Source organism: Fomitiporia mediterranea, assembly GCF_000271605.1.
Source record: "Fomitiporia mediterranea MF3/22 unplaced genomic scaffold FOMMEscaffold_11, whole genome shotgun sequence".
Lineage (NCBI taxonomy): Eukaryota > Fungi > Basidiomycota > Agaricomycetes > Hymenochaetales > Hymenochaetaceae > Fomitiporia > Fomitiporia mediterranea.
This window is the reverse complement of record NW_006760396.1, coordinates 2,038,489-2,054,779: the sequence shown is the minus strand read 5'-3', so window position 1 is coordinate 2,054,779 and position 16,291 is coordinate 2,038,489. Positions and strand designations below refer to the sequence as shown.

Below are 16,291 nucleotides of genomic sequence, written 5' to 3'. Positions count from 1 at the left end.
TGTCTTTTATATTATATTATATAGTAGACACAAGTCTTTTTCTTCAAGTAAAATACTATAATAAAGTATTTACTCTCAATATATTTTTGTTAAAATATATTTACTCAATATTTAAAGCTATTATAATACATATACTGTATTATATTCATTAATAATACTTTTAGAACCTTTATAAGATGTATAAGAATTATCTTTACTTTATAACCTTATTAAAATTCTTACAGTTACTATATAATTTATAAATAATGTGTATTCTACTATATAAGAACTATAAAGCTATATAAGAAAATGGACTTTTCCCTGACAGAGTCCATACACTGTGTAATATGCATATGTTAACGATTCTGTCCAATAAATCAGGGAAACACATTCTGTAAGGCCAGAGAACAGCCATCCATCCAGCAGGCTAAAATGCTTCACTTGAGTTACAGCCTAATAATGATGATCAAACCAACACTCACCTTATTGATACGCGTCAGTTCTATGTATTGCCAGAACATTTCAATTAATTGTGATGATTTAAAGCTTGCTCAGAAGGTCCTTTACAGTATATGGCACACATTTCTTGAGGTGAGGCGGCTACCTTTTATCTTGAAACACTGTTCTGGACCTCGGATCCATGAATTACTCGGGTCCGGTGCTAGTGATGTAGATGTTTTGCCATCAGGATATTGAAAATTTAGCCGGACATTGTTGCGTGAGTACCATCCGGCATGTAGTTAACCCCTTTAAACCATACTGCCCTGCTATTAACATAGTACATCACAATATTATGACACATAATCAAGATGGACGAATCGAAGAAGAACTTCTGGTACTGTCTTGCCTTAATGCAGAATGCATGTTCTTTAAGTAAGTCGCCGTAGAAGATCAAAAACGAGGGCACCCTTGATTTTCAGATCCATATACTATTTCAGAGACTGTAGAACTTGATACGTCACTGTCTCTAGTTTGCTCAGTATCTTGTAAACCTACTATCAGACACTCACTCTGTAGAAAATGATTTTGTCACACTTATGAGTCTAAGATCAAAGCCTTTACAATTTAATGTCAAATTCTTACCTCTCTTTTGACAATCCCTGTGAGCCTAGTACATTGTGTAATGCATACAAACTCACTACAGAGTCTGCAGTGTAGACACATTAAGGAAAAGGGCTGCACCCCTTTCCTTTAATTGCAAAGTAGATTAAACAAATAATATTTATAGAATATTATACTTTGGCTCAGGCTGCTTTCTTTTGGTATGTATTAGTACATTATTTGGGAGCCACAGTATTAGAATCCACATATTCTCTCTTATATCTCTGTTATAGCCTCAACATTATCAATGCATACTTGCACAGGTGCTAACTTGCATTACTCATACCACCATATTATTACCACAGAACATCAGACAAACAATGTTTACTTGACAATCTACAACTACAGCTCAAATCCTTGCATGTTACCACAAAACACAGCTACCAAGCCGATCAAAGAATCCTACAAGCTCTGCTGTATAGAATGCAGTACTAGTATCATAAGAAAGCCAGATTCACACTGGGTGTGCAATAATAGCAGGCTTGAATATCGAACTGGATGCATTCCTACGGACTTCTTGAAGCTTCCATCCAGAGGAAGACAGAATTTCCTTAAACCCGTCAATCGTGCGTTCTCCAGCATTCAAGACACCGAACACCTCAGATAATTTTAAGACTTGGAACAAACTCTATTATTGAACCACATACTGCAAGATCCGCCGAGTACGGGAGCACATTTGCACCACCCATGTTGGGAAGGAGAGGTGCAGGCACTCTATTTATCTCCACTCCGGACCCACATACGTAATCGAGTATGCTGTCAATGATCACAAGCCTTGTTGAGGGACCTGCTACTGCACGGAGGTGACGCAAGATCATAACAGCGTATTTGTCGGACCAGTCATGAATGATCATCCGCAGGAGAAAGACAGATACAGTCCCAGGCAATGAGGGCTGTGCCTCAAAAAAATCGGTTCCTGTTTCCGTGTCAGATCTTGGTAAAAAAATAAAAGACGACGGAGAGTACCGATGAAGTGCACGTGACCATTGGAAACATGGGTGGGAAGATTCTCTTGCCAGAACTGTGTGTATCGAATGAGGGGAAGTCACATCATTCACCAAAGCACTCACTTGCTTTGCCTCTTCGATTACGAGTGGCCTATCCTCAATGACCATCTGGAGTCTGGGGTAGACCTTCGCGATTTCAAGGGCGACATGTCCCAACCCCCCGCCAACATCAACGACGATGCTACCGTCCGGCAGAGTGGCCCAGTCAAAGCCTTGAAATTGCATCGCATGTAAGTTTAATCTCTCTTCGAATAAGGCAGTGCCGAACCTGCTAAAATTGATGCCGGCGTATGTGTCTTGTTGGCGATAGTCATTACAATGGCGAACCTCTTTCGCCGAAAATGTTCTGTTGTTCTGTCAAAGTACTCGAAAAAGGTATCAGTCATTCTCAGTGCCTTTTGCAAGGCAGAGCAGTTAGGCTCTTCAGAGAACTTCGTGTTCGGATCAGTCATCACCTCAACGAGGTACGAGCCTGACTTCAAGCATTCGTCACTCCTGCCAAGCCAGTGTGTGAGCTGCAATGACCATTATAAAACTGTTTGACTTGTTACACACCCATAGGCTGCTAGTGCGGACATTCCTTTGGAGTTGTCATATTTGGTGCATGGACTGTATGTTGTCAGTCGGACTAGCCTGTTTTGACTGGTGTAGTCCAACTCACTCAAAATCTTTCGTGATTTTCTTTCCTGAATCTAAGAGTGACGAGAGCAAGTTGTTTGTGAAGACATCAGGTTTAATTTCGCGAAACCAGTGCTCTGTTGCGAGATAACGCAGAATGCGAGCTTGAATAGAAATATAAGCACCCGTCGAAGAACTAAAGCAATATTAGAACTCTCACAGAGCTTTTTCGGGTGCATATCGCTTCTTGCAGCAATTAGGTTTATGTGTAAACCCTGTACATTTTTTGTGTCAGTATTTGTAGCGCATGGACAAGCCTGTTTCCGCACATTTGGGCCAGCTTCACGAAGGGTCTCTGCCACGTTGCCTGCCTCAGCAACGCCAAGAGCAGCAGGTAACGTGTACTAATATATGACAATGAGATGGTATGACAATCAAAGTCTGCGTTCAAGTACCTTGAAAGCTGACAGTGTCATCGTAGCTGCAGGTGGACGGACAGTTGCAAGCAACTGTGATGCTGCCGCTACAATTAGGTTGATGGACTGTACGACGGAAGGGTCATTTCGTATTCCCTGGGGGGTAAATTCGGATGGGTGGATTGGGTCATTGAGGGCAGGGAAAGCCTTTCCGGATTTATCGCAGACACCACAGATGTCAGTAATAGCAGATGAAATAATGCTCCCAAGTGCTTTCAGGTCATCAGCCATGGCAAAGAGTCAACCGGAGGGGGTGTCTTGCACTCGAGTACGCGGAGTCGACATGCTTATAATGCTTTACTAATAGGAAGCACAAAATGAGATGGAGGGATGCTAAAGACGTTCGGCAACTCTGACAACAAATATTTAGGAAGCCGAATCTTGGCAAAATAAACCTAATTTGCTTTTGTGGAGGTCATCCGACTACCAGGCCCCCAAACAGTGGTCAAGTGCATTAATGTATTAATATACAGTAGTATACGTTGTAGTAGAGGAGGTTCCATCTAGCATTACAAAATTGCTGTGTTTTATTCCTTCCATTCTTTTTGGAATATATCAGCTTCTGAGCACCAGCCACCTGATTACACATGCCTTATTTATGGTGTAATCTGTTACCCATTGTATGCATGCAAAATGCATTACTATTTTTATACTTAGAGGTCGCTGTTGTAACTTTTAGAATGTACAACTTGAAGTGTCACAGTACAGTGTATCAGGAAGTGCTGGAAGCCACTATCCATGTTTCACATGTACAAACCAATCATGTCAATTATGAAATTGGTGTATTGATCTTGAGAAACTATTTATCTTATTGTGTTGCTTTCCATTCTTCCATGTGATGCCTGATTCCACACAATACCCATTCGTCTAGAGATACAAGAGAACATGTATAGTAAGTTGTATCTCTACCCCAAATGTATTTCTGTATGAGAAGCATGGAGCATCTTGATAATATCTGTACGTGCGCCACACACCAGCACATGATCATCTTTAATAGATCAGCAGAATACTGATCCCCTGCGCCACTGTTTCCGGAGAATAGTGTACTCCGGAAAATAAGCACATCAAACTCGGACCTTTCGTAATGCCCGGTAGTAGGTACTAGAGAATATAACCCATCCACTCAGCTGCAATTCATCTCCTCTTACAGTTAACGAGCATTCTACCAAGCTTACTTGTAAATGAGTTCCAGTCCTGAAGTACCGTCACTAGATGCCACAGTATGTAAAGTGTCATTTGTTCGACAATGCATCCTGAGATACATTGACAGCTTGCTCTTTGTAGATTGGCTTACTCATCCTTGCCGGTTTGTGAGTACAACAATGATATTCAAGAGATTTTGCTAGAACTGAAATAAACAATCGTATAAAGACTCTCCATGGCGTAAGTTCATTCTGTTTTATATAGAGAAGAGCTTCAGCTTCTTTTCAGGTTGTGGGGTACATCGGCAGTCCAACTGTACTATTACATAGAGGTATGCCATCTCCTTTCTATTACATGGACCTACATCCCTCATCGTTACCGTTAGGAATACGTGACAACGGATAAATGGCAACTCCAGGCATATGTCATCTTTATATGGGCACTCGATACTGTTCATCAAGGCATTCTTTGTCGCATGATATACGTCCTTTTTGTCAAGCACTTTGCTGACGTTTCTTCCCTGAACCACATTCCCGAGTGAGCCCTTTAGGCCAATTTTTTTGTATATCTAACAGAGGTCATCACTTTAGAAATACATCCTCTGTTGTTGTTCTCCAAGCTGTGGTTGATACATTGGTACAGATCCTCTTTGTTGTGCGGATCTGGCATTGTAGGTGGGCTTACATGTGATTTAATGCTCCCCTGCTGATTCTATTTTAAGTGAGCAACAAAAGTGTTGTGTTGACAGGATTAAACGCCCTGCTTATTGCTGCTCTCCTCTCGATCAATCTCGTTTTCTTCGGCAAGAGTTACGGCTTTTCCAGCTTTGAGCAACTTGCATCCATACAGAATATAATTACAGCACTCAACTCACTTATCACAGTTGTGGACTCAGTCATTGCAATCACTCTTGTCATCCTTCTTCAGCGACGTCGTTCTGCTTACAAGTCGACAGACTCGGTGGTTAAACGCTTGATTATGTACAGTATCAGTACAGGCCTTATTACTGGTATTTGGAGCATTATAGGTCTTGTTGGCGTTGTTGCCATGCCTAAATCGAACTTGGACGTGTTTGTTGATCTTGTCTTGCCAAGATGTAAGTTTTTCGAGCTAACCATAATATTAGTGCTAAGTCTTTAATACTCTCAAGTATATGTCAACTGCATGTTTGCCTCGTTAGTATTGGCTATCATTTATTTATCAACTATTTATTGACATAAATATAGGCTCAATTCTAGGGCAAGCCTTCGAAACGAACTTTCTGATGGCTCAGCACGCGGAAAATCAATTCATCTAACAACATTCGAAGCTAACATTAGGACTGATGAAACTGTAACACTTGCAAATGAAGTGAGTTACTTTTATACAACTTGAGGAGCAGCTGAACAAACTATTTCAGAACCCATCTCAAAGCAGACTTAATACCAAAGTTGAGAAGAGCACAATCAATAGCTTTGATAGAAAAGGAGTATGTGAATTTCTGTCTATACAACTGTACACACATTTCTTAATAGTTTATATTTGCTATTTTATTAGAGTTTTCATACAAGTTCATCAAATGTGTAGTTACAGATTCTCTCACACAGATTCAGTAAATGTAGAACAGTCAAGAGCCTTTAACTACTTTCCTGAGCAATAATAAATATTATGTAAAAATGAATGTAGTTGAGCTGTTAAGAGTTGTTTGAAAGTATAGTCTAACACTGAACAAACCTGACAGACTATCATTCTCAACAATTAAACAGCTTGCATGATTTGAGAAGTACTGAATTAATACAAGATATTCTATACAAAAAGTTGTTAATATAAACAGAGACAAAAACAGACCAAATAATATTGAAAAAAGGTAGTGAATATTTAGTAACTAATAAAGTGACTTTCCTAATATATTAAGTACATAACTCTTTTATTTACTCTTACTCTTATTATAATAGAATAAATTATCTGAGACAAAATAGTTACTCTAGTACACAGTATTACTATCTCTGTACAAATCAAGATTGTGGTTTATTCATACATGTTTACAAGTAATACATGTAAATCCTACATTTTGACATTTTCCTTAACAGAATTTCCTGTCTCATTAAAGTAACCACTATTTCTTACATATCTTCTATGTGAGCAGACCTGTCCACATTAAGTTCTTATTTCATACTAGTCAGCAAATTTTGAGCTTCTTAATGAATTGTATAGACTTTTTGTACCTAACTAGTATGTTGTATCTCTAAATACAGATTTGATCAGTAATGCTTAATAGTTTTACTAGTACTAACATTCTAGCTGTTATATTTGTGATCCCTCTAGTCTGGGTTTTCATCTCTTAAAACTTGCTAGCACTGAAAATCTACTTGTACAGAAGCTGTACTGCCTGATCTACTGTCTGTAAAGCTATAAATATTACTATAGTAACGTAAGAGTGTAAAGGTTTGTACTGTCTAATAACATTTTTTATAATATATAAAGATATTGCTCATACCTGTTATAGTAGTAGCCTTGAGGTTTGAGCATGGTGGCCCAGAATCAACTTTGGTACAACATGGTGCAACTTCCAACAATACCCACTCCTTACACTCATGCAAGTTAGAGCCACTGTTGTTCTGGCTTTACAAAAGTTGTAAGTTCTTCTATAATTTGAATTTTATAATAAAAGGTCTTCACTCTGACTCTTCTTTAGCGCTTATGTTGGTAAAGGCGCGTGCCACTGCTTTAAGCACCAACGTCTTCAACACTGTATAAATTCTTGTTATTGGACACGTCTCTTCAAGACACTCTCATCACGATCCTAATACCCAATACTCAGAATGGAAACGCCTGATTACACACTCGTTTGTTCGTATTAGCCTCTCATTCGCCAGACCAAGATATATGGCCTTCCTATCTTTTGCATGTGCAGGACACCCGACAAGCAACGAGTCGTCTCAACGTGAATGGTCTACAAAGATTTCAACAAGGCTTTCAGCGTCAACAAAGGTTGGGAAATCCCTTCTACACCTCTTCCTCGTCCATACGAGATTCGCGAAATCGCAGGAAAAGGTCGCGGGATGGTGGCACTGCGCAAGATATCAAAGGGAGAAGTCATCGTGCGCGAACTTCCACTTCTCGTTGCAGCCCGTGTGATTACTTGCATTCACGGTAACAAGTGGGCTATGCTGGACGCCGGATTGCTACAACTGCTCTATTGGTTCGAGCCAGAAGACCGTGCTGCGTATCTTTCGTTGCACAATTGCAAGCCTGTAAACGAGTGTGGTCCACACACGGGTATCCTCCGTACCAATACAATTGAACTTAGTTTCTCGGAGTCCGATATTTGTACGCAATATTCGGCAGTCTGTCGTGAGATATCGCTAGTCAATCATAGGTGAGTATATGCGTGCGAATCAACTTTGGTATGAAGGAATAAACCATATCTCTGTCCCTGTAGCTGCTCACCGAACACAAGCCAACATAGTGACTCGAGGACACTCATCTGCGACCTTCGTGCAAAGCGTGACATCGTCCCAGGCGAAGAAATCACCATATCCTATATTGACATCGTACGTCCAACTACAGAAAGAAAAGCAGAGCTTAAAATCAAATATGACTTTGACTGTACCTGTTCGGTATGTGCCGGTTCGCCTCACAACCCTGCAAGCGACGAGCAGCGCAAGTTTATCTCCGTTGCGCTGTCATCCTTCAACTCATCGTCATCGTTCGATGAATGGATAGAGATGCCTCCGCGGATCAGAAGCACGCGCACGAAACGCGACATCAAGTACTATACTGACGTCCTACGTGCGATAGACGAGGAGCAACTTGACGCGATCGCGCGTATCCAGGTGACACAGCGCCTTGCGTATATGTTTGGTATGCTTGGCGAGTGGAAGAACTTCAAGAAATGGGCTGTGGAGTCGGAACGTCTTTCCAGCAACGAGCATGCCGCGATCCCTGATGTCCATAAATTGTGGGCGGGCCGGCGGGCAGACCCAAGGAGCCTCCCTGGATGGGCGACACTTTCATAAATTCAGTAGGTTTCTTTTGATTTTCGAATGGCATGTTGTAGGTGTAGACTCAGGAGTCGGTAGAATGACAAATTAAGGACACACTATCATGCTAATCAGAGTTTAGAGTGTGCAATGACTAATCACAGATCAGGACTGATCGTGTTTTCTTGATATGGAAATATGTGAGTTTCCTGATACTTTCTGCACACCTCTAGCTCTTATCATGACGGCTGTCTAGGACAAAAGTTCCACACCAAACAATTGTTAAATAATGCACGAACTTGAATATATATATATATTGCAGTGCCACTTTAAATGACGAGTGTAGCACAAACCGGAAATGATGAAGGCTACCACAGCTCAAACACGTATACATCAATGATCATTCTAACTCTGTAGTAATAACTCTTTACTGATATAGGGGCATTTTGACGTGCACTGAACGACCATTCTGCCTTTCAACTATCCCTTTATGAATATAACTTAGTCAATTCCGAGACAGTGTCTTACACCCTCTGATTTGTATCTTAAGTTGGCCTTCCCCTTTCTGTCAAGTAATTTAGGTGGACTGCTCACCCTACAACTTGTGAGACATTTCATAACTCAATTATTCTTTCAAAAAAGTAGTGGTGGCTGAACTGCACAGAAGTAGTAGTACTTTCTGTGCAACTATTGTTCATGGAAACGATTAATGAACAGCCATTTATACAGAAGAATCTCGCAGTTTACCAGGCTTCCACTTAAGCCACGCTCTTACTGGCCACCTTTGTCCAACGCATGTGTGGCCCTCAATGACTCATACAATAAGCAGTCTATGCCAAAGCGTCTCACCGAAACTTGTAACCCTTCTGTCCGAGTTCCCCCATCTTACCCTACACCACACCTTTCTCTGAGTTCTCTTCTCTACAAGAAACTATGGCACCTGGATTTCTCGATATTCCATTCGAACTCAAGTATAGGATCGCGGCATCGATAGCCCCTCTGGAGGTCCTGAAGACAGACTTCACAGCACATAGCTGTTGCATGAGCAGCGATGAACTCGAATCTGTCCAGCCACGTTTCCGAGACCTCAGAAACTTCGCGATGGCATGCAGCGATACAAGGGGACTGTGTAAAGAATTCCTCTCTCAGGTTGTCGAGTTGATCGGCGAAGAGTCACACATCCGCTTCCTGAGGAGATTGGATGATGGTACGCTTCCGGATTCTATCCAGGATACTTCGAATGTAAAGTGGGTCGTATAACTTTCTGAAAATAATAATAAAAGATCTAACTGCTTAAGGTTCCTCTCGTTCGGAGGTTTCATCCTCCATGACTCTACAGAACATGGATGCGACGATTACTGCTCCGAGTTACAAGAACAAGACGACAGAATTCGACGTATCCTCGCTCATTTCCCATGTATCACGACATTACATCTTGTTAACGTCCCACTCTCAATATTGACAGTCAAGGCACTCTTTCCAATGCAAGCTCTTCGCACGCTTATCATCGTCAATCCACAACCAAATCCACGGGGCACATATAGTAACTTTACCCTTCGATGCGATCAGACTAAGTGGTATTTACCACAAATAGCAAACGTTTCTGTCGTTATGGGAGATTCTCGTGCGAGTGCGTCTTTGAGCAACATAATCTCATTATTCGAGGAGAGCATTACCTCTTTGTCATTGAGAAGCGAGCAGAGAGGATTGGTGGTTTCCCCATGCGGCGCGCTCGAACGAGCCACTATTTCTCTTGGCGATACATGTTGTTCCTGGCTTCCAAACCTCAAACACTTATCTATGGGGTATCTCCGGCTCACTCCTTTCGAACTCGGATACATCGTGCCTAAGGGCGAAATTATGGACTCCCTGTCAGTGGACTGCCGGGGTTCACTGGAACAGTCCCTGCCTATGGTGTATATCCTGGAATTAATGGGCTCCCTCGCCGGCGATGATAACCTCTTGTCCAATTTGCAGGAGTACTATTGGAAGCGTGGTTCAGGACAGTATCATGGACCTTACAGATATGAGGATGACATTATGCACAGACCCGTCGTCCACTTTTCTGGCACTTTCTCGAGTGAGAACAGTAGCTCCCCCTATACCAGTCAAGCTTCTCCCAAGTACAGAAAAGTCAAGATCCTTCAGCTCACTTTCCAAGATAACGATGAATATTATGCAAGGACAGATGCGGCCGAACTGTTGAAGCTTGTTCGAAAGCGTAGCCCGACGCTGAATGAACTTGACGAGAATTCATTCGTGACAAGCGTGCAATTTGCAGGATTTGGGAAACATTGATTTGATAAGACTTTCTCTAAAATGTATAGTATGAATATTCGAGATGCATGAATTGGACGTACAAAATGCACGTAAATATGAAAGAAAGGGCTATTAGTATGAATAGGGACTATAGACCAATATGGCAACTAGCACCAAGAATGGGTGAGGCCTGCTTAGTAACCAATAACGCGGCTGGCCTTTAATAAGTGGATGGCTTTCCTTGACTGTTGCTCTCATCACGACACGACAATGCAGGCTGCCCGAGACAGAATGGCCATAAAAGCATTTGAAATTTTTTACTGTAAAGTTTGTACATAGTGTCATGCTTGGAGTGGTTCGCTTTCATACGAACGGGAGAAACCGAAGCAACGCCCGTGGCTCATGAAAGTGAGACGCGACTTGAATCTGGTCACCTTTAATCATAGTTTCACCATTGTCTGCAGGTTGGCCACAGTGACTCATACAGTGGACGCGGTTTTAAGGTGGTATCAGACCTGTGGTCTGCGGCTGACATACGGTTTCATTTAAATTCACCCTTCTCTCCCTCACCCGTGTTTCACTCTGCGCTATCTTGCCTGGGCCTGGACGAGTTCTCCACGAATGCCGATGGCCTTCCGACTATTCGATCTTCCGATTGAGCTTAGGTACCACGTTGCTGTGTCAATTGTCCCTCCAAACGCCCTTAGGAACGATTCCGAGCTGGACAGCTTGCAAGGTTCAGGAGACGAACTGGAATCCATTCAATCTCGTTTTCGGGACCTCAAGAACTTTTCCCTAGTATGCCGAGCCACATGGGAACTGTGTAGAGAGATTGTCCGCCAAGGTGTCGAGTTAATCGGCGACAAGACACATACACGCTATCTCAGGAAATTGGAAGACGGTTCGCTGCCAGATTTTATTCAGAATACTTCGAAGATAAAGTGGGTCATCTCTCTTTCTAAAGAAATTAAATTCCAAAATTACGATGACTCTGACATGGCGTGATAGGTTCCTCTCCTTTGGTGGTATTGTAACTCACAACGACGAAGAACATGGGTGCGATCATTACTGTTCCGAGCTACAAGAGCAAGACAACAGAATTCGACGCATTCTCGCCCATTTCCCATACATCACAACCTTACATCTCGTCAACGTCCCACTTTCAATACTGACCGTTCAATCGCTCATTCCGATGGGGTCCCTTCGGACACTAATTATCATCGATCCTGATCCAAACTCGCACGAAAGGTATCATAATGCTGTCCTCCGACGTTGCCAGAACGAGTGGGACTTGCCGCCAGTAACAACGCTTTCAATCGTTGCGAGCGAGTCCAATTCGTGTGGATCTGTGAGCAACTTTATCACTTTATTCGAGAAGAGTATCACCTCGCTGTCAATCAGGAGTGAACAAGACAAGTTGGAGATTCCTCATTGCAAAGATTCTCTAAGATATGATCTCTTTCTCGACAACGCTTATTGCATCAAGCTCTCAAACCTCAAACACTTATCTATAGGATATCTCAAGTTCACCTCGTTATCACTCAGAGAATTCCTCGATGAATGTGAGAGTCTCGAGTCTCTTTCAGTGGATTGTCAGGGTTCGACAGAAGAGTCCCTTCCTATGGTTTACATCCTAGAGTTACTAGGATCTCTGGCAGGCGATGATGATCTCATGTTCAATTTGCTGGAGTATGATTGGAAACACGATGGTTTCGAGCCGCCACCCTACATAGACAGTCCTTACATGCGCGAGGACAAGATTATGCTCTCGTCCGTTATTCACTTCTCCTGCCGTCTCTTCCGCGGCAGGCCAAGCGCTCCAAAACGCAAAATTGTCGAGCGTCTGCAACTTACTTTCTCTCGTAACAACGAGGAAGCGAGGGTTATCGACTCGACTCACCTTTTGTATCTCGTTCGTAGGCGTACGCCGGCGCTAAATGGACTTAACGCGCAGTCGTTCACAGCGATAAATGAAGGGCTTGCATGATTTTAGAATTTCAGAATTGATACAACGTGGTTCTTGATTGAGTAGAAAATGTACGGTTAAAATATATAAAACAGGGTAGTTACACTTACAGCATCCAGAGATTAGACTAAATAAAAAAAAATATGTGCAAATAACTTCGATAGACTGAGATTTGAAGACTTATTTATGCACAGGTGAGTATTAGACTCCAAGTTTTACGGTGACTGTAAAGGTGTACGAAAGATTGCTAACAGAGGATTCTGGGAAACACAAATGGTTCCCTGTTGTTGAAGCTAGGCGAAGTTTCATGATGAGAAAGGAAGTTGGTTCCCACAATCGCAACTTGCTGCAAATCACGGACTGCGGCGACTTTGCAACTTTGAATCATTTTTCCCTTTCTTCGTTCACCTATTCATCAGCATCAACAAACGTCACAGATCAAGTGTAGACTCAGAGGAGAGTAGGTCGAGCACGGTATATTGTTTAGCCATTGTTAAACGGTGACTTGAGTGTGGGAGAGAGGAGGGTTTGACGCGATTTGGTCTGAGAGTGAGCTGGACATCCATTCTTTTTGCATACTTTTCTGAAGGGGTCTTGTAGATTACCTACCGTGGTTGCTCTGTAAACAATCTTCGGAATGGCGGCCATACGCTGTTCACCTGCAATGCTGCGCTTTCCTCGCCGTTATCCGCTTACTTTGCTTGTCCTGCTTATTCCGCTGTCGATATTCTTATACAATAATTTTGGCGGTCAGGTCGTTGCTTGGGCATCAAATAGGATAGTCCCAATATCCCCAGCATTTGGTTCGCCACCGCCGCTTTCCTCTAATATCTCGCATTCTGTACAAGATGCCGTACCTCACATCCTACTCGTCTCTGCGTTCTTCCCTCTCTCTAAGTCGAAACATTCTATGGCACAATATTCAGACTGGCTTTCGCGCTTTCTGGGACGGATAACGACTCCAGTGTACTTCTACGCACCACCAGATCTTGAACCAACCATTCGTGCCATTCGAGGGTCGTTACCGATCGTCATTGACACGCGTTATGAAACCGCGTTCGACATCCCGCCGTTGCAAGGCCGCAAGGAGACCTACGAGAAGATGCATTCCTGGGATCGGGAGAAAGACCATCATAGCCCAGAACTATACGCTGTGTGGGCTGCAAAACCATTCTTACTGGCTGAAGCTCTGCGTCGCCTGAATGCAGGAGAGGGACTTGAATCGCTCGGGATGACGAGTGCGGATGATATTCAATACGCGTTCTGGAATGATGCAGGGTCATTTAGGAGAAAACATGTGTACTCGTCTTGGCCTGATCTCGCTCGTCTGGACGAAGTATGGAAGGATGGTGAAGTACTGAGCGGGACGAAGAAGGACGAGCTCGTGTTCTTCCCGGTACAGCGATTACCTGATTATACCATGCAACTATGGATGGAACATTTGGGCCCAGTAGATAATGACGTATCCGAGGGTATGAGTTCCCGATTAGCCTCATGAACACCTTAACTAACCTCATGTTTGCATATTTCCCATAGGTTCGTTCTTCGGTGGTCACCCTAAAGTCGCGGATTGGTGGGAGAAATACTACTACGCATACCACGACCACTACCTCGCACAGCACGTCTTCGTCGGGAAAGACCAAACACTCATTAACGCTCTCTTCCTCCTCCGACCCTCGCACTTCATCTCGGTATGGCATGGCGACCCCGACGCACCCGCAGCTCTCTTCAGACCCGCCACATTCTCCTCACTCGACACCGAGTTCGTTCTAGGTGACTGCGGTGACCAATGGTACTACTACCAATTCTTCCTCGCCAGTGATGAAGAAAGGGATAAAATGCGAGAAGTATGGAACAGAACGTGGTATTGGGACTTTTGGAAAAAGGAGTGGTGGACGAGGAGGAGGGAGTCGTGTCGGTTGACGAGGACTGTGGATATGCTGACGAGTTTGAGACGTATGTTTGGGGATGGGTGGAACCCTCCGCCGTCTAGCGTGCAGTTTTAATGTGGTTGAATATACCGACATTTGTTACTTATTAATGGTTATTTATGATGGACATTTACAGCACAACCTTGTGGATCTTGTCAATGTCCACCGGACTATGTAAGCTGCTCGTCATAGGCTTAAGGTTATCTGTGACATAGTATTCTTCCTATATATTCCAATTGCTGCAGTTAATATGCAAATATCGTACTTAATTCTTTTGCAGTCGATGTGCGATACTGGTACGATATTGTCTGTACGTGTCTCACAAGCACAGAGTTTACATACATCCTGGACTGACTTGTCTTTATCATGTCCACCATGTCATTACTCTCGCTTTCGACGACTCTGCATTTCTCTTCAGACAGAACAACATCCTGTTATCTCTTTTCTTGGAAGGCCAAGCCAAGCTATGGAAGTTGTAAGTAAGTATGCACTGTGTTGGCTGAGTCGGCATTTGCTTAGCACATCAACTGGCATGCTGCTTGTCCATGGTTACAATTGTATGTCAGTTATTAGGAATAATAGGGCTATGTTTTTGCTGATTGTTTTTCCAAGACTTCACTATTGAAAATGTCTAGTATACGATCTTGACTTATTATTCAAAAACTGGAGTCCTGGAGCACGTCATGGAATATCTACTCATCGAAAACAAACCATACATAATTGATCCGATCGCATAGACAGTGACCAGTGCAGAGTTACATTGCAGGGAGCTGAGAATAATCTGTCTAAATTATGGAATGATCTCACTCGCTGTCTAACCCTTCAGCACGCATCATCTCCGTCCAGTCCTTCCCATGAGGAATCTTCGTCCGGTCTATGTACATGACCCTTCCATCCTCGTTGTCCGGAATGCGGACTTGGCCACTGCATATGCTGCGTCGATGTTCTGGAGGGACCCACAGAAACAGGCTGCCGTTCCAGTGCTCGAAGCCAGCCGTCGTCTGGAATAGTTGATGGATTGGCAGTATTTCAAAGGACAATGTCAGATCAAATGACTGATGGTCTTCGATTGATGAATGTTAAAATGCAGAGGACGTATTTGGATCAAGTATAGTGACAGGAATAGGACACAAGGAGGGCACTGTCTGTCATAGACAACAACTGGGGTACATGGATACAAGGCTGTGTGCAATGAAAAGATTGATATTGCTAATCACAAGCTTGGGAAATGGGAATCAGACTTGAGAGGCTCACGCAGTGCCATCACGTGAGAATGTGGGACCGTCAGGTCGCCGCTGAATAATTCCAAACCAAACAAAGAAATATCTCCGTCTGCACAAGATGCGGTACCTCATCACATCCTACTCGTATCCGCGTTCTTCCCTCTATCCAAGTCGAAGCGTTTTATGACACAATATTCAGACTGGCTTTTGCATTGTAAGGATTTGATTTACTGGTTTGTATTTTATTATTACTACTATTAGATTGTGCTCTGGATTAGGAAATCCCCAATTGCCTTATGTAGAATTACTGCACTTGGAATGTCTCGGATTATCAGACTTCACTATGTAGTATATAAGGTAGATACTTGCTTGATGTCTCAATAAGAGAGAGTACTTAGGGCACTCCTACTACACTTGTTAAAAGGTTATGAGCCTTAGTGCTCATTGAATGCCCCCACACACTTGCTCTCACAGAATGCCTTTGCCTCCTGCCAGACCACCAAGCCCAAGACCTCCCTCTCCCCCTAAACCCATTACAATGTTGTCTACAATGCATACCTTTGTTAATGCTACAATGAAGGACTCTGACATTACAAAGTTCTTTGAGGGAACAGAAAAGTTGGCTG

General features: G+C 42.9%; 6 protein-coding genes across 6 annotated transcripts; 5 read left to right on the top strand and 1 right to left on the bottom strand.

The window, feature by feature from the left end:
- Nucleotides 1-1,534: 1,534 nt before the first annotated feature.
- On the bottom strand, nt 1,535-3,412 carry FOMMEDRAFT_160375 (S-adenosyl-L-methionine-dependent methyltransferase; the record flags this gene model as incomplete). Its single annotated transcript, XM_007270100.1, has 10 exons — nt 1,535-1,678; nt 1,728-1,996; nt 2,047-2,101; nt 2,151-2,299; nt 2,356-2,582; nt 2,643-2,696; nt 2,749-2,869; nt 2,926-2,980; nt 3,035-3,109; nt 3,161-3,412. 10 exons carry the CDS (start codon nt 3,410-3,412, stop codon nt 1,535-1,537), a joined length of 1,401 nt encoding a protein of 466 aa, XP_007270162.1.
- Nucleotides 3,413-4,362: 950 nt separating this feature from the next.
- FOMMEDRAFT_136449 (uncharacterized protein) lies at nt 4,363-5,919 on the top strand (the record flags this gene model as incomplete). Its single annotated transcript, XM_007270099.1, has 10 exons — nt 4,363-4,401; nt 4,466-4,491; nt 4,613-4,655; nt 4,710-4,861; nt 4,915-4,994; nt 5,046-5,420; nt 5,475-5,499; nt 5,551-5,674; nt 5,724-5,792; nt 5,839-5,919. The coding sequence occupies 10 exons, from the start codon at nt 4,363-4,365 to the stop codon at nt 5,917-5,919; spliced, it is 1,014 nt and encodes a 337-aa protein (XP_007270161.1).
- Nucleotides 5,920-7,251: 1,332 nt separating this feature from the next.
- FOMMEDRAFT_170399 (SET domain-containing protein) lies at nt 7,252-8,348 on the top strand (the record flags this gene model as incomplete). The annotated part of the gene is made up of 2 exons (XM_007270098.1): nt 7,252-7,682; nt 7,746-8,348. 2 exons carry the CDS (start codon nt 7,252-7,254, stop codon nt 8,320-8,322), a joined length of 1,008 nt encoding a protein of 335 aa, XP_007270160.1. The 3' UTR covers nt 8,323-8,348.
- Nucleotides 8,349-9,219: 871 nt separating this feature from the next.
- Nucleotides 9,220-10,584, top strand: FOMMEDRAFT_160372 (uncharacterized protein; the record flags this gene model as incomplete). The annotated part of the gene is made up of 2 exons (XM_007270097.1): nt 9,220-9,533; nt 9,585-10,584. The coding sequence occupies 2 exons, from the start codon at nt 9,220-9,222 to the stop codon at nt 10,582-10,584; spliced, it is 1,314 nt and encodes a 437-aa protein (XP_007270159.1).
- Nucleotides 10,585-11,166: 582 nt separating this feature from the next.
- FOMMEDRAFT_31122 (uncharacterized protein) lies at nt 11,167-12,532 on the top strand (the record flags this gene model as incomplete). Its single annotated transcript, XM_007269819.1, has 2 exons — nt 11,167-11,486; nt 11,554-12,532. 2 exons carry the CDS (start codon nt 11,167-11,169, stop codon nt 12,530-12,532), a joined length of 1,299 nt encoding a protein of 432 aa, XP_007269881.1.
- A 445-nt stretch (nt 12,533-12,977) lies between these two features.
- On the top strand, nt 12,978-14,581 carry FOMMEDRAFT_22912 (uncharacterized protein). The gene is made up of 3 exons (XM_007269779.1): nt 12,978-13,060; nt 13,112-13,983; nt 14,048-14,581. Exons 2-3 carry the CDS (start codon nt 13,176-13,178, stop codon nt 14,515-14,517), a joined length of 1,278 nt encoding a protein of 425 aa, XP_007269841.1. The 5' UTR covers nt 12,978-13,060; nt 13,112-13,175; the 3' UTR covers nt 14,518-14,581.
- The last annotated feature ends 1,710 nt before the right edge of the window (nt 14,582-16,291 follow it).

Coding starts and splice junctions, on each gene's coding strand:
- FOMMEDRAFT_22912 (XM_007269779.1), top strand. CDS start 13,176: ATGCTGCGCTTTCCTCGCCGTTATCCGCTTACTTTGCTTGTCCTGCTT. Junction 13,984..14,047: donor AGATAATGACGTATCCGAGG/GTATGAGTTCCC, acceptor TATTTCCCATAG/GTTCGTTCTTCGGTGGTCAC.